Raw genomic sequence first — 27,776 nt, 5'->3', positions numbered from 1 at the left:
GAAACTTAAATGCTAGGCAACAAAATATCTCTGAAGTTTAACTGACCAACATGCTAAAAATGCTTAGGTTGTAAGCCATTTGCTACTTACACAATATTCATTTCCACATTAAAAAAATAAATAATCTAATTATACTTTACTGTAACTGCGAGTCCTTTAAAGGACATTTCACTCTCCAATTCAAATCGGATATGAAATTCTTTTTGGAAATGCAGAATATAAGAGTTTTCTAGATATTATTGAACATCATTCCATAGGGAAAAAAAACCCCATTTATGTAGACCAATAGTAAACCACACAGATGATAGAAAATATTGACAGTAAAATTAGTTTTTTGTCTCACATTCACAAGATCATTTTTCCACTTTAATACAAGGTCTAATCTATAGCAGAAGCCGGTACTAATTGAGAGAAAATTCCATCCTTCATGTTCTGATCAATCTGAGGAAGGTTTTTTCCAGAGGTGAAGAGCTGCCTGAATTCTGAAGTGTAGTCTGGACTCCAGTGAGTAATCTTTGTAGTTATTTCTAAAGATAAATAACAATAATATTGTAATGTCAAAATTCGTTTATACACCAGGGCACCACCACCCTCCTCCCCCTCCTCTCATCTTCATTCCTTATTTGCTTTCAAACGTTAATATGCATAACAGTGGATTTTGTTAAAATGCAGATTCTGGTCCTGGGAGGAGATGAAGACTGCAATATTCTATATTTCTAGAAGCTTCCTGGTGGTGGTCTAAACAGCATGCTTTGACTAGCAAGGTTTATATGTAATTACCAAACCATTCACAAACAAGCAAGAAGGTTACATGGAGGGCTTAACAAATTTTGTGAACTATTTTTAAAGAGTTGACCTCCTTTTCTAAACTGGAAATTTCTGGCAGCCTGTAAAAGCAAGGTGAACATAATCATTCACCCCCACCACACACACACACACACACACACACGAATTTATATATAGATAGATTTAGATATAGATATAGAAACTCGCACAAAATGACAATTACAACAAAGATAGCAGGATTACTTGGTGACACCAAAATTACTTACTGCAATTCTGATGGGCAAATATCAATGGTTTGATCAATAATTATTATGTGACAATGTCAGGAGGGGCATTAGAAATCCACAGATTATTTAAAAACTTCACTTAGATCATCCATGTTGACTTCTCTTTGCTAGAATTGTTCAGAATCAGCAAAATGGAATGCTTTGGACCTTGGGCTCTGCTTTCACACACCACCATGGCCCATGGGAGAGCTGTACTTTCTTTGCAGTGGCATTCATTTCTTTCTACAGCCCTTTACTTTATACAGGTCTAAGGGTTACTTACTGGTAACCTTGGTAAGGGTTATTATTCATAATGAGGGTTATTATTCATAAGCTAAGCCAACATCTTACTAGAGTTTACCAAAGGACGTAATTGAGTATTTCCCTAATTAACTTCGGAAGCTTTGCAAAGCTCCTACTGCACAAAGAAAACTACAGATAATCAACAGTCTTGAAATTATGGAACGTCTGTTTATGTTGACATCACTGGGACTGTCTTGAGTTAGTGGTGACTTTTGATCACTGCTGGTCTTGCTTTTTCATAGTGAATTACTAGTCTTTTATTTTCATTGTTATAAAGTTGCCTTATTGTGCATTGCTTAGATAACACCAAATATGTCCAAATGATATGAATACTTAGAAACCGTATTTTTAGTCCCAAATTTTCCAATGGGACTAAAAATTTTCAATAGATTTGAAGATACATGAATGTCAGTTGACATAGGAGTCATACTCACTCTCAACAAATTAACTTTAAAAGTGACTTTCTCTCATATCCTCGGCTTAAAAGAAAAAAGATAATGAAACCTCTCTTGGCTCCACTGTGCCTCCAAAGCTTCTGCCCCATTACTATGCTTTATTCACAGCCAAATATCCTGAAAGAGTTGCCTGGAGTAGCAAACTCCACTTTCTCACCTTGCTTGTCAAAGTCACCAACGATCATGCTGCCAAGTTCAGCAGCCACTTCTCTGGTCTCACCTTGATTGACCTCTTGGCAGCCCTCTTCACAACTGACCACTCTCTTCTTTTGAAACATTTTGTTCACTTGGCTTTCCCGGATGTCCTCCTAACTCACTGGCCACTTCTTAATCTTCTTGTTTAATCTCTAAAATGATGGCATATCCCAAGGCTTTATACTGGATCTCCTTCTCTAGCTGTATAACTTTCCCCAAATGACCTCATCAAGCACCACAGCTTTAAATATCACTGTCTCTGTTCTGGTGACTTTGAAATATCTACATTTGGCCTTGACCTTTACACTGAACTCCATGCTGGTATATATGACTGCCAACTCACCATCTCCACATGAATACCTATAGGCACCTCAAAATATCACAGTCCAAACAGGAGTTTTTTTTTTTCTCTCTCTCCCTCCTCAATCCTTATCCTCTGAGTATTCCCCATTTCATTCAAGAAGCATTATCAACCTCATGGCTCAACACCCTCCCCACTCCACCCCCCAGCCAAGAATGCTCCTCACGCAGTCCTCTGGTGACTGGTCTTCTCAGGACTGGCTTTAATTATGCTAATCTCAACTACATACCACCTCAAGGAAACCTTCCAGAATCAACTCAATCTAAAGTAGCACTCGAGTACCCTGTATCATATTGTAAATCTCAGCAAAGCACATACCATTGCTACTCTTCTTATATGTTTATTTACCAATAGCCCTCAACTTAGAAGGTAGAAACATTGCCTGTTTATGCACAGTTGTCTATCTAGAACCTTTTCTAGTGTCTAGCACATAATAGGTACTCAGTGAATGCTCTGCTGAATTTGAGTAAATGAACAAACTAGTGAATCAGCAAGCTATTTATGGCCTACAGCTATCATGGCATTCTTTCTCCATAGCAAGTAGTGTTCAAAGCAAGCAGACCACAGGGTTTGTGCCTCCAGTAAGTGAGCCATGATCACAGGAGGTCTGAGAGCCACTGGACAGCAGAATTGATAAAGTGCTTTGAAACTGCCACAGTAGTCAGAAAGAAGAAAGAGGAGAAGATTCAAAGGGCTTCTTCAAATCAATGGCTCTTTAAGGAAATGAGAGAGATGGTGGAACACACCAAGGATCGGCAAACTATGACCAAAATTATGGCCAAATCTGGGCACACCCATTTATTTACATATTGTCTTCTATGGCTGCTTTTAATACAATTGAGTAGTTGCAATGGAGACCTTATACTGTAAAGCCAAAAATACTTACTAATTGGCCCTTTACAGAAAAAGTTTGCTGACCCCTGATATAGAAGAGAATAGGCCAGAAATCTGTCATGTAGGTCCCCAAAATCACAACATTTGTAAACAGCCACAGGGTCAGGCATTAAGAGGGTTGGAGGGCTTCCCTGGTGGCGCAGTGGTTGAGAGTCTGCCTGCCAGTGCAGGGGATATGGGTTCGTGCTCCAGTCCGGGAAGATCCCACACGCCGCGGAGCGGCTGGGCCCGTGAGCCATGGCCGCTGAGCCTGTGCTCCGCAACGGGAGAGGCCGCAACAGTGAGAGGCACGTGTACCGCAAAAAAAAAAAAAAAAAGGGTTGGAAACAGCACAATTCCAGCAAAAGCCACAGGCAGAAACTAAGCATAAATTAGCAAGTGTAAAATTGTGACTAATTTTTCATTAATGTGTTCATTTTAAGTGTATCAAGTTACTGCTGTTGTTAAAATTGTATTGACATTCCTGACTCCATAGCAATCAAAGAGAAGCTGCCGTTATCACTTACCTTGCAGTTTCTAGGACCTTTATGGCCTTGTCAATTTCCCCTTGGTTTTTATACAAAAATGCCAACTCAAACAGAGTAAATGGCACTAGGTAGTGGTCATACTTCAGTAGCTTCTCACTAAAAGAGCAAATGAAAAGCAATTAAGTCTTAACAGAACAAGGAACATATCATTCTTTTCCAACATATATGTATTTTTCCCCATTCTTAAGAAAACAGCTACAGCACTAAGACTATTATCAGAGAAAAGCTGTCATTATACAGTTAAAGAACCTAATAAACCATGGCAATAGATAGTATGCTTTTAACATATTACTCTTTTTTTTCTTTTTTTTTTTGGCCAAGCTCTGACATGCAGGATCTTAGTTCCCCGACCAGGGATTGAACCAGTGCCCCCTGCAGTGGAAGCACGGAGTCCTAACCACTGGACCGCCAGGGAATTCCTTATATTACTCTTTTTTTTTTTTTTTTTTACTCTTTTATTTTATTCCTTAATATAAATCCAGCACTGAGGATTGGTTACCGACCTTCAGGTATACAAACACATGCAGATCTTCAAAGATTAACCCTAGAAAGGATAAGATCATCCCTCCTGAACATGAATATGTTCAGGAAATGACTCCACTCAGAAAACGATGCCACTTATTTCTCACTGAGGTTGAACTCTCTTTGCACTGCTGTCTTACAATGCTTCAAAATGTCAAGAAAGAAGTGGTCAACACTTTGGTTTTCAGCAGTATTATGAAAATTCTCTGACTATAAAACATCTAGAAGCACTCAAAAAAATAAGAGCAACACCCTTTAAAATGCAGAGCTCAGCTCACAAGGACATAAGGAAAACTGAAAGCAAAACAAAACCAGAACTCTAAGTGTGTGCATGATGCCAAAGCACCCCTAGGTCTGTTTCAGTCTGAATCAGCCAGGGCTTTGTGTCTCAATGTCCACACACGAGGTGAGGCCTTGGGTCCACATAGTATGTAGAGCCTGGGCTGAGACTCTACATAAAGCTGGGGCTCTGCTCCACCAGAGAAAGGGCAGATGAGAAAAACCCACTTGCAGCATAGGAGGAAGACAGGGGCAGTTGGCTCCTTGGCCTGAGGTCTAGGTGAGGGGGGGTGGGAAAAAACACATCCCTTAGGAAATTAATAACCAACAGGCCTGCCCTCACATGAATCTGCAATTCAAATTTATGTGGCCCAAATGATCCAAGAACTTCTAAGCAATGAAATTAACATGAAGGTGGCCCTGGCCTGGAAAAGCCTTTTGGGCATCCGGCAGAAATAAAAGCAAAATCACTTTAGAGAGAGACTATTCCTCAATCCTAGCCTCATAGGAGCCTCAAGATAAAACCCCACTGAAGATGAACTCACAGTCCAAAACTATAAAATACACCGGCAAGCAATTCACTATGAGATTCAAAAAATACAACAAATAGCCCAAATGGGTCATCCTTTTGATCCTAATAAAAACACCAATAAAAGAGAACTCAACGGATACTTCTTTAACATGTTTACTAAAGCCTGTATATTACTTATTTGGGAAATAGATACTGTCTCTTTCAGCTTCTTAGAAGGACACCGGTCCTCCTACATTCTCATAATATATAGTCAGAAAGAGGCAGATCAGTAGCTATGGATGGAAAGGCATATGATATGGAACAAAAAACGTCAACCGGCAGTCTATGGCTGTGATCTATTTGGCTTACACAATGGTTTCCAAAAAATTGAGCCAAGATTTAAAAATCTGGAGATGTTATACAAAATTCAGATTCCAGGCTTTCCATGAAAAATTGTAGGGACTTCCCTGGTGGCACAGTCATTAAGAATCCGCCTGCCAATGCAGGGGACACAGGTTCGATCCCTGGTCCGGGAAGATCCCACATGCCGCGGAGCAACTAAGCCCGTGTGTCACAACTACTGAGCCCACACGCTACAACTATTGAAGCCCTCACACCTAGAGCCTGTGCTCCGCAACAAGAGAAGCCACCACAGTGAGAAGCTCGTGGACCGCCACGAAGAGTAGCCCCCACTCGCTGCAACTAGAGAAAGCCTGCGAAGACCCAACACAGCCAAAAAAAAAAAATTGTAGGGATTATTGCTACTGGGCCCACACTGTCCAGAGCAATAATCAATTAGAGCTCAGGAGTGGCTGCATTCTTTAGAGAGAACACACAATCTCCCTAATCTGCAGTGCCCACTAATCCCTATTCCTGCCATCGTTCAGTAAGGTTACTTGTCTGGCCCCTGTAATTGCATTTGTGACTCCAGATGTAGAGAAGAGGGTCAGGCATCAGAACCTTGACTCAACTCTCTAATTAGCAAAAGAGCAGGACATCATGATCAATGCTTTTGGGGGTTAAAACTCATTCATCTACAGAAAAATACCCCTTGCCAAAAGACAAGCAGTTTTAGTATTCATCACAGTCGTTCTTTCCTGTCACATTATCATTACAATGATGGCGAGTCTTTCTACTCAACTTTGAATCCCTAGGATTCAGGATCACAGTCTCTGGCACATAGTGGGTACTCAAATATCTGTGGAATAAATGAATGACAGACAAATGCATGAATCAAAAAAGTATCAGATGTTCTGTACATTGCTGCCAGAATTTAGACAGACACATGTCAGCCTGGCTGTAAATTTAGCTTTTGTAAGTCACCTCTGAACACCAGGTAGAAAGGCATATAACGCCACGTTCCACTTAGGTTATAATTTTTTTCTCAAAGAATAAAGAAAACATTCCTGGATTCTCTTTCTGGTAACACCAAGTAAAAGGTTAGCAACGGGAGATAAAAGCATCACTTTCTCACAGCGATTCCCCAGAAACCACAATTTGCACTTAAGTTGGTTTCATTGTCCGCTTTTACCTTTGGACAACGTGATTGAAACACAATTCCGCTTGCAAAGGCCGCTGTAAGTTCTTCAGGCAGCATCCTTTCAGCAACTTCACTAAGCATTCATCATCTACAGAGTAGTCGCTGGAGTCTTAAAGCAAAACAAACGTACAATTCACACACGGAAAGAAAAATACTTGTAAAAATCCTATTTAAGAGGTAGCACTAACAGCTCTTAGGTTTCAGAGGGACCATTTGAAAATAAGGAGAATATGTTTAGCATTTGTTATGCCTCACTAAATAAAATACAGTGAAAATATTTCAAATGAAAAGAATACTAACTACATTAATACACCATTTTATTAAGGGGTTCACTCTAGCCACTTAAAATTTTTTTGGGGTGCTCATACTCTGAGTTACGTGACCTTAGGTATAATTATAGGAAGTTTGAACTGTAAATAAAGCAAGAGCTTTATTAGTTCTGTGAAAGGTAAAGCGGTGAGGAGGTCGCACGCTGCCTCTTCCTGTGGTTCTGTTCCCTAGCTGTGCTGGCTTCGTGTAGAAGAGGGTAATGCTTCCATATGGAGAAGCAGATGGCCTTCTCCCCATTAAAAATTCAGGAAGGAGCACACCCTCTCCAGATCATTATGTTTACAACTTATCAGTTCTCCCAGGTTATGTTCTTTGGGGGAAGAAATTATGTCATAAAATTAGACAAAATGGTTCTGAGGTGTGCAAGGCTCCTAAAATCCCCACAAACTTCTAACTGCGTGAGGCTAATGAGGAAGATTTCCTTTCAGGACTTTTTTCCTTTTGAAAATGACTCGTTACCTTCTACAGCCCAAGGCTAACATATATTACCAGAAGGAACCGTATCATGTGTGACATCTATCTGACAAAGGTTGCCATTTCACATCTATCACTTTTGAATTTGGGGTGTGTTTTTTTTTTTTGCAAGTTAAGTGCAGCTAACAAATCACTCCAAGACAGACCGATAATTTATACATTTCACGCTGTGACAACACAGGTGGGAAGGGGCAGTAAACCAAACTACTGAGGCTCTAAGAGTCCCTCATACTGAAATACTCTTGCTTTCAGTATAAACGTCAGAAATCACCATTAACACATGCTGGTGTTTTAATCAGTAAACTGCTTGTCTATGGGAGGTTAAGGATGCTACTTAACCAACTCAGAGGAGGTCACTTTACTTCTAGGTGCTGAAAATAGCTGATATTCACCTCTCACTTCCAAGACCTGACAGGTTATTCACTAAGAAAATCACAAATGTCAATGCCACATTACCTTCCCTATTAAAATCCATTCCCCCTCTGCCTCAAAAAAATCTATTTATGCTTCTAATCATGAATGCCCATTGAAATATCCATTCAAGAAGTAATATCTTTCCAGGCCTAGAACCAAACCCTTACGGTCCATACTGGATGTTAAGTTTTAGTATCACTTTTGTGCATTCTATTGAGTTCTATGTCCCATTTTATGACAGTTTGTCTTATCTCACCGTTTTGGTGCTCAGTGAAGGGCAATTTTGCCGAGGGACACCATGGAAAGTTGAAGGACCATTAAAACACACAACTTTTATTTAGATCATGACTTAGGGATATGGAAAATGGATTCAAAAATACCATGTTCCTCCAAAAACCTTAGAAAGCAAAACCATTATTTCCTCAGACCACTACCTGTCAGATGATTATTTTCCCTTAAAATGTGAAGGTTTTATCATGACTATCAACCTCATGGGAGACTCATGGGAGAGTTCATGGATGAACATTTCAACACATGGTTTCCACTTTACACCCCAAGAAAATTACACAATAATGCTGCCAAAGCACACTTGCATCACAAAAGATCTGCTGAACTTAAAACAGAGGGTAGGCTTAGGGAAAAGGAAATTTGAAGCCCAAGCTACAAAATATGTACATTGAACTTTTCAGAAGCTAGCTGATATGCACCAAAGGAAAAATGTGAGAATAGATTTAGAGGTGAAGAGCCATAAAGTAACACTTTCCCTTTTATGTAACTTTTATTATGCTTGCTACATAAGTTCACCAAGCAAATTAGTTATAACAAATAGTTAAAGTAGAACTACTGAATCAACTTCTGGCTACATGTGGAATTTAGTCAGATTTCGAGTGAAGCACTATTGGAATTAATAGCAAATACTGACTCCAGGCATACTACCAAGTTCTTTTCTGTCTTTAAACAGTATTCCTCCTTTTGTATCTCTGACCAGCCTTTCATAACTGTGGCATCGTCCGAGGAGAACACCAATTATATCCTCTACCATCTTTTGCTTTAGAGACACTTAACAAAGGTATGAGAAGCCAAAATACATTCATTTCCTAATAATGTGTATGTGGCGAGGGTGGGTAGGGGGGAAGGAGGTGTTTAGTGGAGGCTGAAGTCACCTCAGCTTTACCACTTCACTCCATTCTCCAATTGTGGATTTTTTTCCCCCACTCTGAAGGATAAGAGCTTAATTACTAAAAGATCCTAAGTGGGTAGGGGTATAGAATCAGGTAATCATCTTGCGTAAAACCGTGGACCTAGAAGAGATCATCATAAATTTCATGTGCAACATCTAGCAAAAGTGATGTTCAGAAAAGAAACCAGATTTTTGTTTGTTTGGTTTTTTTTTTTACCTAGCAGGAAGACATACAAAGACAAGATTGTACAAAGTATAATGTGTCTGTCTGTCTGAGCTCTTCTCCCCCACCAGTCCTGCTTAAATATCTCTCAAAGTCTATCATCTCAATATGTCATTAAAAGAGAAAGGAATGGATGGAGAGAACAGCCTGATTGTCTAAAACTCTACTGCATTTTACATGCGTAGTCTGATACAAATATTACTCCTTTAATGTTTTTCCCCCACCAATGTAGGGGCAAAATAAATTTAGAGGGAAGGGGTGAAGAGCCTGCTTAAATAGAGGAAAACTCAACAGTCCCTCAGGACTTCTTAACAGTGTGGGTGCTCTGTATCCGAGGGTTTCACATCCGCAAATTCAACCAACCAGATTGGAGCTACATTTAGGACCCATGGTTGACTGAATCCACAGATGCGGAAACTGCAGATACAGAGGGTGGACTATGGAACCTGAGCATCCAAGGATTTTGGTATCCACAGTGGGTCCTGGAACCGATTCCACGTAGAAACTGAGGTACGACTGTATACAAAGCCCTTACTCCCTGGTGGTACGTAATAGTCTATACTACGAAGGATAGACATTCAAAAAATAGAATTTATTCTACTGCACCAAAATCCTTATCTTTGTAGTAAAACAGAAGAAGCAAGCTAGGCTGCTTTTCTGGGGGAAAAATATCCTACAAATGTTTTAACTTAATAAAAAGAGGTTTTTCTTTACCTCCCAGTTTTCACATACCCACTTATTTTAAAACATATTCATTTTTCCATCTGATTTGTGAATATGTGGGGTTTAATCACAGATAATTCCCTTAATGACAGGAACAATGCTTTCTCTGCCTGTCACAATGCTGTACCTAGTATGGAAAATCTACGAGTGTTCAAAGGAACAAATTAATGAAGAGTGGCCAAATTGATTCAACAAAAATAAACACTAGTAAATTTGTTCAAAAGCCCAAATACACTTTACTGAAGTACATTTTGTGAAATCTCATTTTTTGAAGTAAACATTTATGGAGTTTCATCTAAATTACATTTCAAAATGATGGGGCTCTATGTTGTTTCCACTCAAATCAAAGTAAGTATTCTTCCTTTTTGAAATTATTCCATATTAAAAAGAGTAAAAATAAAATCACCTCACACCCATTAGGATGGCTATTACCAACCAACCAACCAACCAACAAAACAAATTTTTAAAAAAATAGAAAATTACAAGCATTGGCAAGGATGTAGAGAAATTGAAACCCTGTGCATTGTTGGTAGGAATGTACAATGGTGCAGCCACTAGAGAAAACAGGATGACAATTCCTCAAAAAATTAAAAATAGAAATGCCGTATGATCCAGCAATTGCACTTCAGGGCATATATCTAAAGGAACTGAAAGCAGGGTCTCAAAACAATATTTGCATACCCATATTCATAGAAGTATTTATTATTCACAGTTGTCAAAAGTGGAAGCAACCAAATATGCATTGATGGATGAACAGATAAACAAACTGTGGTATAAACATCCAAGGGAATATTATGCAGCCTTACAAAGGAAGGCAATTCGGACATGTGCTACAACATGGATGTACCTGGAGGACATTAGGATAAGGGAAATAAGGCAGCCACAAAAAGAAAAATACTGTGTGATTCCACTTACACGAAGTCTCTAGAATAGTCAAATTCATAGTAACAAAAAGTAGAATGGTGATTGCTCACAGCTGTGGGGAGGGGGAAATGGGGAGTTATTGTTTAATGGGTATGAAAAAGTTCTCAAAACTGGTCGCACAACCAAGTGAATATACTTAGCACTACTGTACCATACAGTTTAAAAAATGGTTAATATGGTAAATTTTATATTATGTGCATTTTTCTACAATTAAAAATTTTAAAGAATTGTAAAAACTGTAAGGAGGCTTATCATAACTCTATATTAGTAGAAACTATGCAGAAAATATGTTAGTGATGGAACATCTAGGACACAGACAAAGAAAGTCTGAAATGTCCATATAGTCTGTACTTATACATACGTTGTTTTGGTTCTTTGTTAAATAGTACAAACTTTGAGTTCCTCCTTTGGGTCCCAGTTTCTTGAGCCTTCTCATCCACTTGTTTCCCTGGTGCCCAGAAATCAAAGGGAATTATCAGTCCATGAAGATGAATACCTCAATATTTTGGCTACTCTACCTAACCTCCAGATCAAAATGAGCTGAAGTATTATAACTTTTCTGTAAAAGGGGAAGGAAAAAGAAGGGAAAGGAAACCATCATTCTTTTATTTAAAATGATGTCTTTAATATGGGAACGTGACATACTCGCCCTTCATCAACAGATGAGCTTTTCGTACTACTGTTTTTCAAGAGTGGAGTAGAATATTCCACTCACCTGGTATCCCTGTGATCACCTGCTTGTATTTGCAAGAAGGCTAATGGGGAGGTGGGGAGGGTGGTGGTCTGTGGCCTCAGAACAGCACTGCTCTTAGTTCCATTTCATTCTTTATCTATCCAGCCTGAAACCTTGAGCTTCTTAGCAGATAAGCCCACTGATTCAGCTTTCATTCTTTTCTATTTCTTCTCCTTATTGGTGGGAATCTAAAGCTGCAATTATTTTAAATATGGAAGGCAGCCTAAACGCCCAACAATTCTGAAAGAGTTGATTAAATTATGATATATTATCTCCATGGAATGCCATGAAGCTTTTGAAATTATTATAAGGGTTACTTAGCAACAGTTAAAACATTTATGATAAACTACCATATGATCCAGCAATCCCACTTCTGCATATTTATCTGAAAAACAAATACTAACTTGAAAAGATATATACACGCTCATGTTCATTGCAGCATTATTACAACAGCCAAGCATGGAAACAACCTAAGTGTCCATCAATGGATGAATGGATAAAGAAAATGTGTTATATATATATAATAGAACATTCGGCCATAAGAAAGAATCAAATTTTGCCATTTGCAACAACAGGAAGGACCTTGAGGATATTATGCTAAATGAACAAAAGTCAGACAGAGAAAGACAAACACCATATGATCTCACTTCTATGTGAAATCTAAAAAAAAAAAAGGAAAAAACCTCATAGATACAGGTAACAGGTTGGTTGCCAGGGGCGAGGGGTTGAGGGGTGGGTGAAATATATGAAGAGGTCAAAAGGTGCAAACTCCCAGTTATAAAATAAGTTAAGTCATGGAGATGTAGTATACAGCATGGTGACTGTAGTTAATACTGTATTGCATATTTGAAAGTTGCTAAGAGAGTAGATCTTAAAAGTGCTGAAGACAAGAAAAAAAATTTTGTAACGATGTACGGTGACAGATATTAACTAGACTTACTGTGGTGATCATTTTACAATGTATACAAATATCAAATCATTATGCTATACACCTGAAATTAATATAGTATTATATGTCAATTATATCTCAATGGGAAAAAAAAGTTTACGATATAATAAATGAAAACAACTAGGCTAGAGTATGTCCAGGTACACTATGATTGTAACTATAAAAATAAAGCTAGGATGGGGCTTCCCTGGTGGCATAGTGGTTAAGAATCCACCACCGTAACTAGAGAAAGCCTGCGTGCAGCAACGAAGACCCAACGCAGCCAAAAACAAAATAAATAAAATAAATAAATTTTTAAAAAATAAAGCTAGGATGGTATACACAGAATTTCTAAATTAATTCTGCATAGCAGGAAAAACATGGGTGACTTTTTTCACCTACATGTGTAACAGGGAAGAGCTAAAACGGACTCCCCATTGGATCTGTTTCTTTGACTTTAACCTTTGCTTTTCGTTGCTTTTGTTATTATAATCATACATAATGGCCTGCCTCAGGGAACCCTGCCCACCTGTGACTGGCTGCAAGAAAGAAGAAACTAACACATCCCCAGGCTGGTCATTCCAGGAGTTTTGCAAAACTGGTGGCCCTTTTACTTGACTTCCTCACCACCTCTCCCTCTCTGATTCTATAAAAGAAACTGGCATCCAGACCCCGATAAGATGGTTTTTCAGAGACACTAGTCTGCCATCTTCTCGGTCTGCTGGCTTTCCGAATAAAGTCATATTCCTTGCCTCAGCACCTCGTCTCTGATTCATTGGCCTGTCGTGTGGCGAGCAGAGTGAGCTTGGACTCGGTAACACATCTATCAAATGTAATTACGTGTTTAATTTTTTTTAAGTAATTGTAAAGAGAAATGTCATTAAACATTTCAGCCCCATACTGTGGTTGAAGTAAAAAATGATCCACTGTGTAGCACAGGGAACTCTATTCAGTGCTCTGTGGTAACCTAAATGGGAAGGAAAACCAAAAAAGAGGGGATATATGTATATGTATAGCTGATTCACTTTGCTGTAGAGCAGCAGAATCTAACACAACATTGTAAAGCAATTATACTACCCAAAAAATTAAATAAATAAATAATCCAAATGAGGTGCTCATCCCTGGAGTCAGTCAATCATTTCATCACCCACGTGGGGAGTATACTGCATATGGAGCCGGTACTCCTTTGGTGCCCATTTTCTTCTAGCTAAGAAAAATTAGTTACCTGTTAGAATTTTTCCTGGCTATTCTTGAATTTTTATGCCCTTTACAATGTTTATCCTCCCAGCAATTTTTGCTTTACTTCTGTGATTAGAACATTCCAGAAGATAAGACCATTATCTTGGAATAATACCTAAATGATTTGGGGGTTGATAAGGAATACAACAAAAGCTATCACTTATGGTATTGTTTAGCAAAAGTTAAAGCCTCTATTTATGACAGAGAACTAGAAAATGTCAGAGCAAGAAAACCCTGGGTATCATCTGGTCCAACACCACACCCATTTTAAAAGAAATCGGAGGCCCTCCTGGGTATGGGATGAGGTATGCTTCCCAGAGCCTCACAGCTGCAGGATTGGAACTGTAAGACCAGACCAGCTGCTTTTCCTCCTACTATGCCAGCTGCTTCCAGTAAATAGAGCTTCCAGTACACTGGAAAGGGACCTCCAGTACAACCAAAGTGATGAGTAAAAAAATCAAATTGTGACAAGATTTCAACTTGAAAACAAACAATTCTCTGTGTCTGTAAAAACATAGTAGTCGTTAGAGAGCAAAAATGAGGCACGGAAAGAATCACAACCAACTGAACCAGTATACGTTTCCCTTGAGCTGCTCTAAAACTCAACTCTCTTCTTCATCTTTTTATTTTGTAACAGCCTTAAGATAAAACTCCCATAACATACAATTCACCCCTTTAAAGTATGCAATTCACTGGCTGTGAGTATATTACAGAGGTGTGAACCATCACTAGAATCAATTTTAAAATATTTTCATCACCCCCAAAACAAATGCCATAACCTTTAGCTTTCACACACCCCCAGTTCTCCATCCCTAGGCAACCACTCATCTGCTTTCTGTCTTTACAGACTGATCTATCCTCCATATTTTATGTAGATTATATCTCTCACTCTGTTTTCTTCTGCAGCTGGCTTCTTTCACTGAGCCTAACGTCCCCAAGGCTCATCCATGTTATATCAGGTATCTTTTTCTCCATCTTGATTGCAATCACCCAGACACCTCGGCTCAAACTCTTTTGTCCTCATCATGCACACAGATTAACGCGGGCATATGTGCACAAGGAAAGGACAGGAGAGGGGCAACGGTAAAGATTTCCAGGCTCTTACTTTTCATACTTACTTTCACTCTGTAGATCTGCCTCAGCCTTTTCAACAGTCACCAACAGACTTTCAGAAAGATCTTTTCTTTTGCTCACTAGTGGAAAACCATTCCAAACATACATCATTTCCTAATGAGGAAAAATGAAAAACCATTCGCAATTATGTGAGGTTATTCAATGTTCTTTACAGCAACAAAACTACATATGTGTGTTTTGCCTCAGTTGCTAGTGATCTCAAGACAACATTTAGAGATCATTTTCCTTAGCTTTCCTCATTTGGAATTTAGTGATTAAATTTCCACTTTTCTCACTTTATTTAATGCTTTTTGCCTTTTATACTGCGAAGTATTCTCTCTCTATATATATAGTATATTGTGTTTTTACTGAAAAATTAATTTACTCGTTCATTTAACAAGTATTTATTAAGCACCTACTGGTATCCAATCCTTTTGGAAGATAATGGATTACAGATACAGAAATAAATATAATATTTTAAAATGATACTATGAACAATTCTATTTAATATAGATTTTTGCTGTTACTCTTAAGTAAAGGGAAACATTTTTCAATATCTGCCAATTGTTTATATAAAATGTCTCCAAGGACATCACTGAAAATGAACATAGGAAATATTCTACCTGGCTCAGGTTCTTTTATACCATTAAAAACATGTGACAGTCCAGTAATGCAATCCAATATGCAGAAAATGCATTCATTTAAAGGCCATACGGCAGAATGACAGCCCCTAAAAATGTAAACTAATGATTTCTCATTGCAAATTATACTTAATAGGCAAACAGATGAGAATTTTTTTTTTTGGACCAAAAGCAAATGTGCTCTTGCTTGAAAATATTTTTCTAATCTTCTCGGTAGTGCAGTTCATATTTTGAAAGGTATGAAATAACCAGGGTAATTAGAATCTTCTTGGAAATAAATGAATGTTAAAATATTACAGAGATATTGTTTGAACAGCCTCTTACAGGGAAGCAGTAGAAATGAGGAAAATACATTGGAGTGGCAGCAAAGTCATCTTTACATTATGGTACTGAAAACTAAGATAACAACACTACCTTTTGTTTTACATCTAGCTTCTTATTGCTAATAGAGTAAGAGTTCAATTCAATAACTAACCGAACATTTATTTTAACTGATGATGATGTTTTTAAATTTTGCTTTTATCGAAGGAATATTTTGTCAGAAGAAGGAACGCTCATACCTGACCTTGCCATTTTATGACATATAGGATTTTGGTAAAATTCCTAGTCGCCACAAATTCAAGCCAAGCCAATTCTATACCCTTAGCCCTGGAGAAATAAGTGCTCTGAGTTAACCTTCCTTAAGACCGTTAGTAATCAGAGAGAGCTATACATCATCAGCTCAGATATGATTACAGAGTGATCATATATTTTTTATTAAATTTATCTATTTATCTATGCATTTATTTATTTATGGCTGCATTGGGTCTTCATTGCTGCGGGCAGGCTTTCTCTAGTTGTGGCGAGCCGGGGCTACTCTTCATTGCGGTGCACGGGCTTCTCAGTGCGGTGGCTTCTCTTGTTGTGGAGCACAGGCTCTAGGCGCACGGGCTTCAGTAGTTGTGGCTCACGGGCTCTAGGCCTGCGGGCTTCAGTAGTTGTGGCGCACGGGCTTAGTTGCTCCACAGCATGTGGGATCTTCCCGGAACAGGGCTCGAACCCGTGTCCCCTGCATTGGCAGGCAGATTCTTAACCACTGCGCCACCAGGGAAGTCCCCAGAGTGGTCATATTTTTATCTCATTCCATCACAGGCACAGAACAACCCAGTCTGAGGGTGGTGTTCTCCGAGACTAAGTTGGGAAAACCTCGGTCAAGGTACTAGGTGCAGGCTAGCTCCCAACTGATGCCTGTGAGGGGCTGCAGTTTTCTTTCTCACAGAATATTTAAAGAGCTTCTATATCAATGATAAAATAATAAAACACCAATGAAAATAGGGAAGTATACGAACAACAATTCACAAAACAAGAAATAAAAATGAACAAGCATGTGAAAAGATGCTCAACTGCATATTTAAACAGTAAAACACTGTTGGTAAGAATTTAAATTGGTACAGCCTTTCTGGAGAGCAAACTGGCAATGTCAAAGTATTAAATGCATATGGCCTTCAACTCAGAATTCCATTTCTAGACATCTCTCCAAGACAATTTTATGCCCATGTACAAAAAGAGAGATATGAAAGAATATTAATTGTAGCTTGTTTGTAGTAGTAAAAACTGGAAACTACATAACTGTTAAAGGGGGATAATTGAATAAACTCTGGAATCAAAAAAAAAATCATGAACCCCCAAAGGAGGACAGCAGGTGTCAGCTTGCACTAAACAGCTTTCCTGTGCTATGTGACTACCTACGCAAAACTAAAGCCCCGAAGAGTCATCATAATTTGATATATTCAGTACTTTAAAAAAAGTCTTCATTAAGACACTTTAAGTTGAAATTATGCTTTTCACAAAGTCTTGCCTAAATGGCATACCAATCAAGAATGTGAGCTCTAGCGCTGGGCTAGAGCACAGCAGCCACCAGCCACTTATGGCTCTGGAGCAATGCGACTGCTTCAAACTGAGACGCACTCTAAGCATAGAACACACACCAGATTTCAATGGATGAGTACAATATAAAAGAATGAGAAATCTCATTAATAAGTTTTTAGAGATTACATGCTCAAATGACAAAATGTTGCATAAACTGGGTTAAACCAATACTCTTAAAATGAATATCATGTGTCCTTTTATTTTTCAATTTTTTACCTTTTGATTTTTAATGTGGCTACTAGAAAAGGTACAGTTACATATGTGGCTTGCATTATAATTCAACTCAATTTCAATTAAGTCAACTCACCCTGTCTCTGCCTGAATTTCCTTACTTGTCAAATGAGGCTACAAAGAGAAACTCCCCTCATAGAGTTACTATAAGAATTAAATGATATATTTTATAAATAGCCTTTATCAAAATTCCTAGAACATACCAGTCAAAAAACATCTGCTATACTTTTTATTATTCATTAATAATTTATTTATAAATGTTCACCTTACAAACACAATGGCTTTTAATTGAGCAAACTTCACAACAAAAGTTAGATGTTCTCCCTGCCACTGTGAATAAACGATTTATTTCTAGGATGCAAACAGTAAATAAAATAAAGGCAGATACCAAGGCAGGCAAGACGAGCTTCACGGGTGCGGGCAACGAGGGAGAGTAACGTCGAGCCTTCCTCACAGCAAACTTCTCAGTAGGGATCGATTTCCCAGCAATTCTCTGCTTCAAGCCATCCACCTGTCTGTGAAAAGCCCCAGCCCCAGCAAAAGGTCATTAAGAACACATACGTTATTTACACCTGTCCTTGTCACGCTGTGCTCCCCAGACCGGTAGCATCAGCATCACCTTGAAACCTGTTGGAAATGCAAATTTGCAGGCTCCACCCCAGACCTATTAAATCAGCAGCTCTGGAGCTGGGGCCCAGCAGTCTGAATTTCAATGAGTCCTCCAGAGGATTCTGATACACGCACAAGTTTGAGAACCACCAATTGACACGTATTTCTTTCTAGTTAACTTAGCAAGTGTCTTAGCCTATCAGAGTCAAGGAAATCTAGATATAAAATTGGCAATTTCCATAAGTAAGCAGGAAAAAGTCCAAAGTATTTACATTGTGGATACTTCTGAGAGAGGCAATAGCGTATACTGGTACATCTCCTATTCCTTTCTGCAAGTATGACACAGATCTGTAAAGTAATGTGGCTCAAAAGATAGCCGTCAATTCACGTATAATTTGAGAAAATGTTTCCAAAGCATAGGTGATTTTGAAAATAATCAACTAAGAACATATACCATGTTTACAACCTTCCTCTCAAAATTCTAAGAAATTCCAATTATAAAATTCACAAGCACATAAAATTGAGAATAGGATGGTGAGACTACATGTTCCTAGGGCACTTTCTTATACATAACTTTGCAAATGCACCAAACACGTTGCCAAGAAGAAATTTAGGGAAATATCCAGCTATACTGAAAGAAAAAGATGCAATAAGAGGAAAAAACATTCCAGTATGAAGACAAGCTTGTGTTACATTCTTTCTGGGCACAATTTGGGAATATGGATTTTTTAAATTGAGGTGTAATAGACATATGACATTATATTATTTTCAGGTGTACAAAGGGCTATGGCTTTTAAACCAGAATGCCCATCATTACTGTGAATTAACATCAGTGGAAGAGGCAGTGGAAATGTGAGGTGGGAGTTGAGGGAAGGGGTCAGAAGCATGCAGTGGACATGAAACCTTGTTATTTAAGGATCACAGAGTCTGTATGAAGAGAACATTCATTTTGGGGACTCTCCTCTCATTATCCCAACAAATTAGATGCTATCACACATGCAGCAGACCTCAAGCTTTCTCCCGAAAATAAGATTCGTTACATATTTCAAAGCAATTATTTTGATATGGAGAAAATTTACTTTGAAGTACAGGAAGTGTGGATGTAAAAGATCCCAATATATCTTAATATTCCATTCCATTTGTTGTTTGTGTGAAATGAGGCAATACATTCTACCAGTAAGAGGTGGCATTAATCTACATGGCTTCCACTAATGTTGATTCTATTAGTATACATGGTCCTATTGCTAAAAAGAGCTTCTCTAAAAGCATGAGAAAGTAGTCCTGGTCATACCTTCAAATTTGTTCTGACAAATTTGTCAGAGGGTTCAGCCAGGCCATTATTTCTCATAATGTGGTCACACACTATAGTATTCCACTTAAAAGTGTTTGTCACTGGGCTTCGCTGGTGGCGCAGTGGTTAAGCATCTGCCTGCCAATGCAGGGGACACGGGTTCAAGCCCTGGTCCAGGAAGATCCCACATGCCGCGGAGCAACTAAGCCCGTGCGCCACAACTACTGAGCCTGCGCTCTAGAGCCCGTGAGCCACAACTACTGAGCCCACGTACCACAACTACTGAAGCCCGTGCGCCTAGAACTCGTGCTCCGCAACAAGAGATGCCACCGCAATGAGAAGCCCGCGCACCGCAACGAAGAGCAGCCCCCGCTCGCCGCAACTAGAGAAAGCCCGTGCGCAGCAACAAAGACCCAACGCAGCCAAAAATAAATAAATAAATATTTTTTAAAAAGTGTTTGTCATCAATTATGTTTGAAGGACGCAGTTGGGCTTCTCCGTTCCTTAACTTCCTCATCTCCAGCGGTCACCTCCTCCTTTACATCACAGCCACCCACCCCTACAGTCACACCTTAGACCACTTCATCACCTGTGGCTTTTCGACCTCAAAGCACAAATTCAAGCACACCACCCTTTGAACACCACTCTCCTCATTCTACCTTGGCTGTTCTACTAAGACTTTCAGTCCTCTTGCCTTTCAACTTTCTCCCAGCTCAGCAGTCTCCTTCTTTCCCCGTCCCTCCATCCTCCTGCTTAGACGGCCAGGCAGGCAATCTTTACTGCATACTCCCTTGCTAATGCCTAGTCATTGCACTCATCCGGATGAAGCTCAGTATCCATCCTCCCTGCACCTGCACTGAGAACAAGTTGGTATCACTGTAAATTCATCAACACCAACCTCGAACGAGCCCTGGCACCGCCTGCCGTTCCCCCTCCTGTGTTTCTCTCATCACCTCACTGTCCCACCCTCTACAGCAATGATTTCCAATATTCTTCATCCTCCTCACACCTCCAGCCCACTCCTTTCTCTTTCACTCTCAACAGACAGCCCTGCCTCCTACTTCATAAAGAAAAACAGAAGCTGTGAGGGAGGAAGCCCTCCATCTCACACTACCACCCACGAGCTTGCATGCCTCTGCACCTGTTCTGGACTTCTTCCCTCCCATACAATAGAGGATCTGGTCCTCCCTCTAGATAAAGCCAGTCCTGCCATCAGTGCTTTGGATTCTATCTCCTCTTGCATTCTCAAGAGCCTTGCAAATATCAGTTATCCCATTTCTCGTTTATATGTCTAACTTCTCTTTCTCCAAAGGATTCTTCCCAGTGGTTTTTGAGAATGCTCAGATCTCTCCCATTAAGATATTCTTTGATAACACATCTCCCTCCAACTCTCTCTCTGTCTCTTCCACTTCATAGTCAAAGTTATCCAGGGATGTTATTTATGCTCAACTCTCTTCATTTCTTTGTATCTTATTCACTCTTTAGCCAATCCCAGTCTGGTTTCTACCTCTGTTCTATTACCTTACCAACTCCCACTCGGGATACCAATGAGCTCTGTGTCCCTAAAACACATTTTGTCTTATTTTTTTTTTAAGCCTACAGCACTCGGTAGTCCCAGGCGCTCTCTCATCCAGGTACGAACCAGCACCAAGCCTGCTTAGCTTCCAAAATCAGACAAGATCGGGCGCACTCGGGGTGGTACGGCTGGAGACTCTGTCTTATTTTTTAAAGGAATTCTGTGTTCTATGAGACATATTTTGAGCAATCCTGGACGTTCATTTTCCTTTGACCTATATATAAAATGTAGTATCACATCCTGACCAATATCAGCTTTGTCTTAGTTCTTTTAATGTGCAGTGCTCCTTCCTGCCAGAGCATCCTCTCATATGCTGTTCCTGCAACAGCGTCCTCTCAAATGCTATTCCCTTGGTCTGAAACTGTTATCACTACAACTCCCCACTGCCCCAGCAGCTCCCAAGCCACCTTCAGACCTCATCTCAACTATCATTCCCTCTGTGCTCTTATCCATACCTCTCCTCCCACCGGGGAATGGAGGGACAGTGGGTAGTGTTGGCGATGCAAGTGTTACAGGTTTCTGCCTTGCTAACTGGTAGTCCCAGTCACTGAGAGAGGAAAGAACACCAGGTTTGCTAGGGAAGACTGGATGTGGTGAGTTTTAAATGCTTTCACATATCTAAGCGAAGGTGGTAAACGGGAGCTAGATATATGGGTCTGGAGCTCAGTCACAAGGTCTGTACTAGGGATTTCAATTAGGCTTGAATCAGATTTCCTAAGGTTGAGGTTCTAAGACTGACCTTTGAAATCAAAAGCATCAACTTTTAATAGATGGAAGTAGGATGAGCTTACAAAGATACCAAGAAGGAATGGTGAGACAAGTAGGAGGAGAAAAATCAGTCATGTGTTATAATTTTTCATTTACTGGGTGATTATTTCACTGATGTCTAGTTCCACTACAAGATTATGAACCGCACAAGGACAGGATCCATGCCTGTTTATTCGGCACTTAACACAGTAGTCTTCATACAGTAGGTGCTCAACATAAAGGTTACAGATGAATGGATGAATGGATGGATGGATGGATGGATGGATGGATGGATGCATGGACACTGGTCTAAACAAAGTTAAACAGATTACTTCACAGCAGAGCTTCTCAGAATCTTTGGCACACTAATGAAAACTAAGGGTATATTATATTGTGTTATATTCTTAAGTTTTTCTGATCACAAAATACCTTTGATTTATAACAGTAAACATCTTTAGCTAACAATACCATTTTAGGAAACTGTGTTCAAAATGCAGTAGCAAAGCCCCAATTACAAAACAAAAAAACATGTGTTCTCAAGATTCCCAATTACACTGGCATATCTGCAAAGTCTTGCTAAAAGGATGACATTTTGACCCTTAGTTAAATATATATATATTTTTTTTTTTTTTTTTTTTTTTTTTTTTTGCGATTCGCGGGCCTCTCACTGCTGTGGCCTCTCCCGTTGTGGAGCACAGGCTCCGGATGTGCAGGCTCAGCGGCCGTGGCTCACGGGCCCAGCCGCTCTGCGGCATGTGGGATCTTCTCAGACCGGGGCACGAACCCGTGTCCCCTGCATCGGCAGGTAGACTCTCAACCACTGCACCACCAGGGAAGCCCTAAATATATTTTTTAAGAGTTTCTGTATCAAATCAGATAAATTAAAGAAATACGAAGGTGAAGCATGGAAGAGCACTAACGGAAAAAGAAAGTTTTCGTGTGTTCCTCTATTCATTCAGGATCTTTGTCATAGAAATAGTGTCTTGCTTACCTAAATAAAGTTACCACATCCTCTTTAGTTGCTACTACATCTTCCTCTGGAAGCATACTCAAAATTGCAGCTTTTAAGAACACATATGTTGCCTTGAGGAAAAGAAAAGCAGCTAGTCAGAGAGCATCCTAGGTACATGACATTGCTATCTTACAAATCAGGAAAGACCTACAAATCTTCCAGATATAATATTTAAGAGGTATAAAAAATAAAAAAAAAAAGGAAATGAAGTCTTATATCACCTGTTCCAAATGAGATCAAAACATTTCACCTAATTTTGGCCATTTTCCTATCACACAACTGTAACGTTCATGGATGAGAAAATGGACAAAATGAAAAAGAGATTATCTCATTCCTCCCAACTTTTCACAAATGGATCAGAATTTTTTTAGAACTCTTTTTTTTAATTGAAGTATAGTTGATTTACAATATTACATTAGTTTCAAGTGTACAACATAGTGATTCAATATTTTTATAGATTATACACCATTTAAAGTTGTTATAAAATATTGGCTATATTCTCTGTATATTACAACTTTGTATTTTATTTATTTATTTATTTATTTATTTTGCGGTACGTGGGCCTCTCACTGTTGTGGCCTCTCCCGTTGCAGAGCACAGGCTCCGGACGCGCAGGCTCAGCGGCCATGGCTCACGGGCCCAGCCGCTCTGCGGCATGTGGGATCTTCCCGGACCGGGGCATGAACCCGTGTCCCCTGCATCGGCAGGCGGACTCTCAACCATCTGCGCCACCAGGGAAGCCCTGTATTTTATTTATTTTATAGCTAGCAGTTTGTACCTCTTAATCTCTTTCCCCTAACTTGCCACACCTGTTGGAATGGCTATTATCAAAAAGACAACAAATAATAAATGTTGGTGAGATTGTGGAGAAAAGGGAACCCTAGTATACAGTTGGTGGGAATGTAAATTGGTACAGCCACTATGGAAAACAGAATGAAGGTTCTTCAAAAAATTAAAACAGAACTACCATATGATTCAGCAATTCCATTCCTGGGTATATATCCAAAGAAAAATGAAAACACTAATTCAAAAAGATATGTACATCATAACATTAATAGCAGCATTATTTACAAAAGCCAAGACATAGAAGCAACCTAAGTGTGCATCAACGGATGAATGGATAAAGAATTAATTTTGATTATTATGAAAAGCCTTGTTATCAGGGTATCAAAAAGTCTACAAACAATTATCAATACTTGATATTTAATACTTTTTATATATAAGTACAGTTCGTCTTCACAGATAAAGCCTCTTTGCTGAAAAAGACTATTTGGATGGCTTTTAAAGCACGTAGTGCTGAGGACAGTGGTTATAAACAGCAGGTACTTAATGTCCACTTCGTCCTCTGATGGATCTCTAAGTTGAGAAAACAGTGTCAATATCATACGATGGAACAAACAGTCCTAAATGAAAATCATCCTGTACACTTATTAGCAAACAGATGACATTAATGAAACTGTACTTTACCTTGGACCATTTACTCTCTTTGCAAAGCAGATCTGAATAGTAATATGCCTCCCTCCAGTTTTGTTGGAATACAAAAATCCACATCAGCTCCCAATAACAGAGATGGTGAAACTGTTTCCATTCTTCTTGAACTGAAATGCATTTTCGAAATATCTCTTGTGCCTATAAGTCAATTGCATAAAGCTGATCATCCAGATATTAGACAAGGAGATAATAACCTAATGGAAAAATACATAAAACACTTTGTACAAAAAGAGCAAAATCATCACTCATTAAACCACTCAATACGACAACACATTCCTTTCCTTACATGCAACAATACAGTTAAATTTTGCCTCTTTATTTAACTTTGTGAGAGGGCCATGGAACTTTATAATGTGGGAGTAGCAAAGTTCCTTTCTTAAGTAAGACGTAAAATGCAGAAGTCCTTTAAGAAAAGATTTGACAATAAATTTAGAACTTCCAGAGGGTAAAATATACCTTAAACAAAGTTAAAGGCAATGGACAGACTGGGAGAAGATATCGCTATATGCATAACGGGCAAAGGATCGACCCTTATACAGCAATTTTATAAAATCCTTAAAAAAAGACAAACAACTCAGTGGGAAAATTGTTTAAAGATATAAACAGGAAATTAGAGAAAAAGATAATGAGTGGCAAATATACATATGAAGAAATTTTTACACCGGAAAAGATAAATTAAAAAATTAGATTATCATTTTTCAGCCATCACGTTGGCAAAAATAAAACAGATAAATAATGACCAGAGTTGGCAAAGAGCACTGAAAACAAGTACTCTCATATCTTTACAGGAGTTTAAATGGACTAGCCTTGTTAGGAGGGCAATTTGTCTGAATTTATCAAAATGCAAACATCTTTGACCTAGAAATCCTCATTTATCAGAATCGATCTTATATAAATACACTTTTGCACAGAAACATACACATAATAATGTTTACAACAGCATTATGTATAGTAGCCAAATGTCTATCAATAGTGGACTGCTTTAATAAGTACAGTATACCCATCTCATTGAATAAAACCCAGCCATCAAAAAGAATGAGGAAGATTTAGAAATACTAACCTGGAAAGAAATCCAAGATGTATTGTAAGTAGAAAAAAATCAAATCAAGGAAAAATACATGTTTGACCCCATTTGTGTAGAAGAAAATTGTTCATGAGTATATTTATATAAAAGGCTATTCCCTCTTCTTCTTCAAGGGAATTAGTGAATAATTTCCTTTGATGGGGAGCACACATGTAGTACAGTGGAGTGACCTTTATGCAGGGGCAAGATTCCAAAGTCAATATGTAATACCGAGATGGATAGTAGTCAAAGATCTTTGAAAGCCCCTTAAACTGCCCAACTGTATTTCTATATCCTACCCTGAATTGCCTCAGGTACTTTACGTGCAAATGTAGAGTATATTCAGTAATTTACTATATATCATAGAGTACATCCACACAATTAACTTTTGGCTTTTTAATTACATATTTTCCCTTTATTTCTGTCTAGTGCATATAGCTGGACTTGCTCATATGGAATGGGTGCACTACGCAACTCCACCATATAGACAGCCCCCCAAATGACCCCTTCAAATAAGTTACCTCTTCCACATTTCCTTTCAGCAGCTCTATCCGGCCATGATAAAACAACATGAGGGAACCCTGCGGAGGGAGAAACAGACTGGTCAATGGTAAACCCTGGTTGATTGATTATGGTTGAGAAAGACACTTGAAATTCTAAGCGTACATTTGGAAACTGCTGGAGGTAGGGTTCAAGGAGACTCTCTGCTTCCACAACATTCACTTCTCCTGTACCTAGAAATTTAACAGGAAAAGCCTCAGTCTTCAAGAAATGTGGTCGACATTTATACCTATTTCTCCAAATTTCATTAAAATATAGCAAAGACCTATTCATGGAAAACACGAAAACTGTTAATTTGTCATTTTAATATTTGGGGAATAAAAGAAGACAAGTCTCATCTATGACTTTAGTTTAAGAAAGCTCTAGGGCAAATTCTTAGGAGCAGAGGTGGTTGCCTTCAGTTCCTAATTGAAATTTCTGGTTTTAATAGCAATATTGAACTTATTTTAACCACAACTTTAATTTTCTGCTAAAAAAAGAAATGTAATATGCTAAAAATAGATCACCTTACACGAGCTTTATAGAATTTTTTTAGCTGAGAACAGATTAAAACGAATTTGATGAAAGAAACCCTCCACCCCCTCTGCCAAATGTTACTATGAGAAATGTCACAATTTTTCACTTCTGCTCAAAAAAAAGGTAAATACAGACTACGACCTCTTACTGATTTTTCTAAATTTTTACTTACTCAGATGAAAGATAATCAACTTTCAATGATGTGAAACATAATCCAGTCCTTACCAAGTATCAGGGAGATATAAGTATGAAAAGCTAGTATAGCTAAGCAGCACAGTGGAGACCTCATGCTTCTTCCTAAGGCACCTTCCCGTAACTGCAGGATGCCCAATTCCTATGGGAATCAGAGGCATTTGAGAATGAGAAGAGCATGATTGAAACATCATATTCAGAGACTTTAAAAGGCTAGCTCACGGATCCCCACCGTCCATGAAGGTGGGCTTCATTTTTCAAGAGCTTAGAATAGCAGTAGTATCTAACTAGAAGCAAATTTTACATTTTAAACTGGCATAAGACAATCTCCCAAATGCTTATATCATGTGATCTTAGGGAGAGAAAAAGGTAGCGCTCATTTCATAGAAAATGCTGTATTTCTCTTATATAAATATGAATTTATTAAAACATATTGAGGATCTAAGTACAAAATGCTATGGTGGGTATGAATATATACAGTTCCATGTCTTCAAAGATCTTTCCATCAAATAGCGAAGGTAGTACAGGAACACATAATTTTATTGGAATATGGCAAGGGCCATAAGAAAGATAAGTAAATGACTATGAAAGTTAGGAATACTTGAGCTTTGTTGGGAGAAGATAAGGGAAAGCTTTGTGGAATAGGTGACATTTATCTCAATCCTAATGGATGGAGAGGCTCTCAAGAGATGTTATTTGGGAGGATGCCAGTTGGGGAGGACATCCAAAACAGACACCAGCAGAAGCATGGAAACAGAAAAGCACAGGGTCTATCTGGTGAACAACCATTTGCCCAGTTTAGCAGGAACACTGGGGAAGCAAAAAGGATGGGTAGTAGGCTAGAAGCATTGGCTAGAATCAGATCCTAGGGCCCTTGAATCCATGCTAGAGTTTGGACTTTATTCAAGGGGCAAGTTAGAGCTACTAAAGAAATAAGGTGGACGATGAATAGTAGAGGGGAAGGGTAACGATGAAATACAGAGTCTGAATAGATAGACCATATCAGGAAGGGATCACC

The 27,776-nt window shown here is 38.8% G+C and overlaps 1 protein-coding gene across 2 annotated transcripts in view; it reads right to left on the bottom strand.

The window, feature by feature from the left end:
- Positions 1-436: 436 nt before the first annotated feature.
- TTC39B (tetratricopeptide repeat domain 39B) overlaps positions 437-27,776 on the bottom strand; it is a 53,782-nt gene continuing 26,442 nt past the window's right edge. For both annotated transcript variants that reach the window (XM_065879844.1, XM_065879845.1), the window contains exons 8-17: positions 26,792-26,900; positions 26,156-26,223; positions 26,011-26,070; positions 24,403-24,564; positions 22,915-23,006; positions 18,089-18,215; positions 14,926-15,034; positions 6,631-6,748; positions 3,767-3,883; positions 437-527 (exon numbers count right to left, since the gene is read on the bottom strand). In XM_065879844.1, the coding sequence (XP_065735916.1) occupies positions 437-527; positions 3,767-3,883; positions 6,631-6,748; positions 14,926-15,034; positions 18,089-18,215; positions 22,915-23,006; positions 24,403-24,564; positions 26,011-26,070; positions 26,156-26,223; positions 26,792-26,900 (1,053 nt within the window). The remainder of the gene's footprint in view (positions 528-3,766; positions 3,884-6,630; positions 6,749-14,925; positions 15,035-18,088; positions 18,216-22,914; positions 23,007-24,402; positions 24,565-26,010; positions 26,071-26,155; positions 26,224-26,791; positions 26,901-27,776) is intronic.

Source organism: Phocoena phocoena, chromosome 6 (genome assembly GCF_963924675.1).
Source record: "Phocoena phocoena chromosome 6, mPhoPho1.1, whole genome shotgun sequence".
Lineage (NCBI taxonomy): Eukaryota > Metazoa > Chordata > Mammalia > Artiodactyla > Phocoenidae > Phocoena > Phocoena phocoena.
This window is presented reverse-complemented; position numbering and strand designations above follow the sequence as displayed.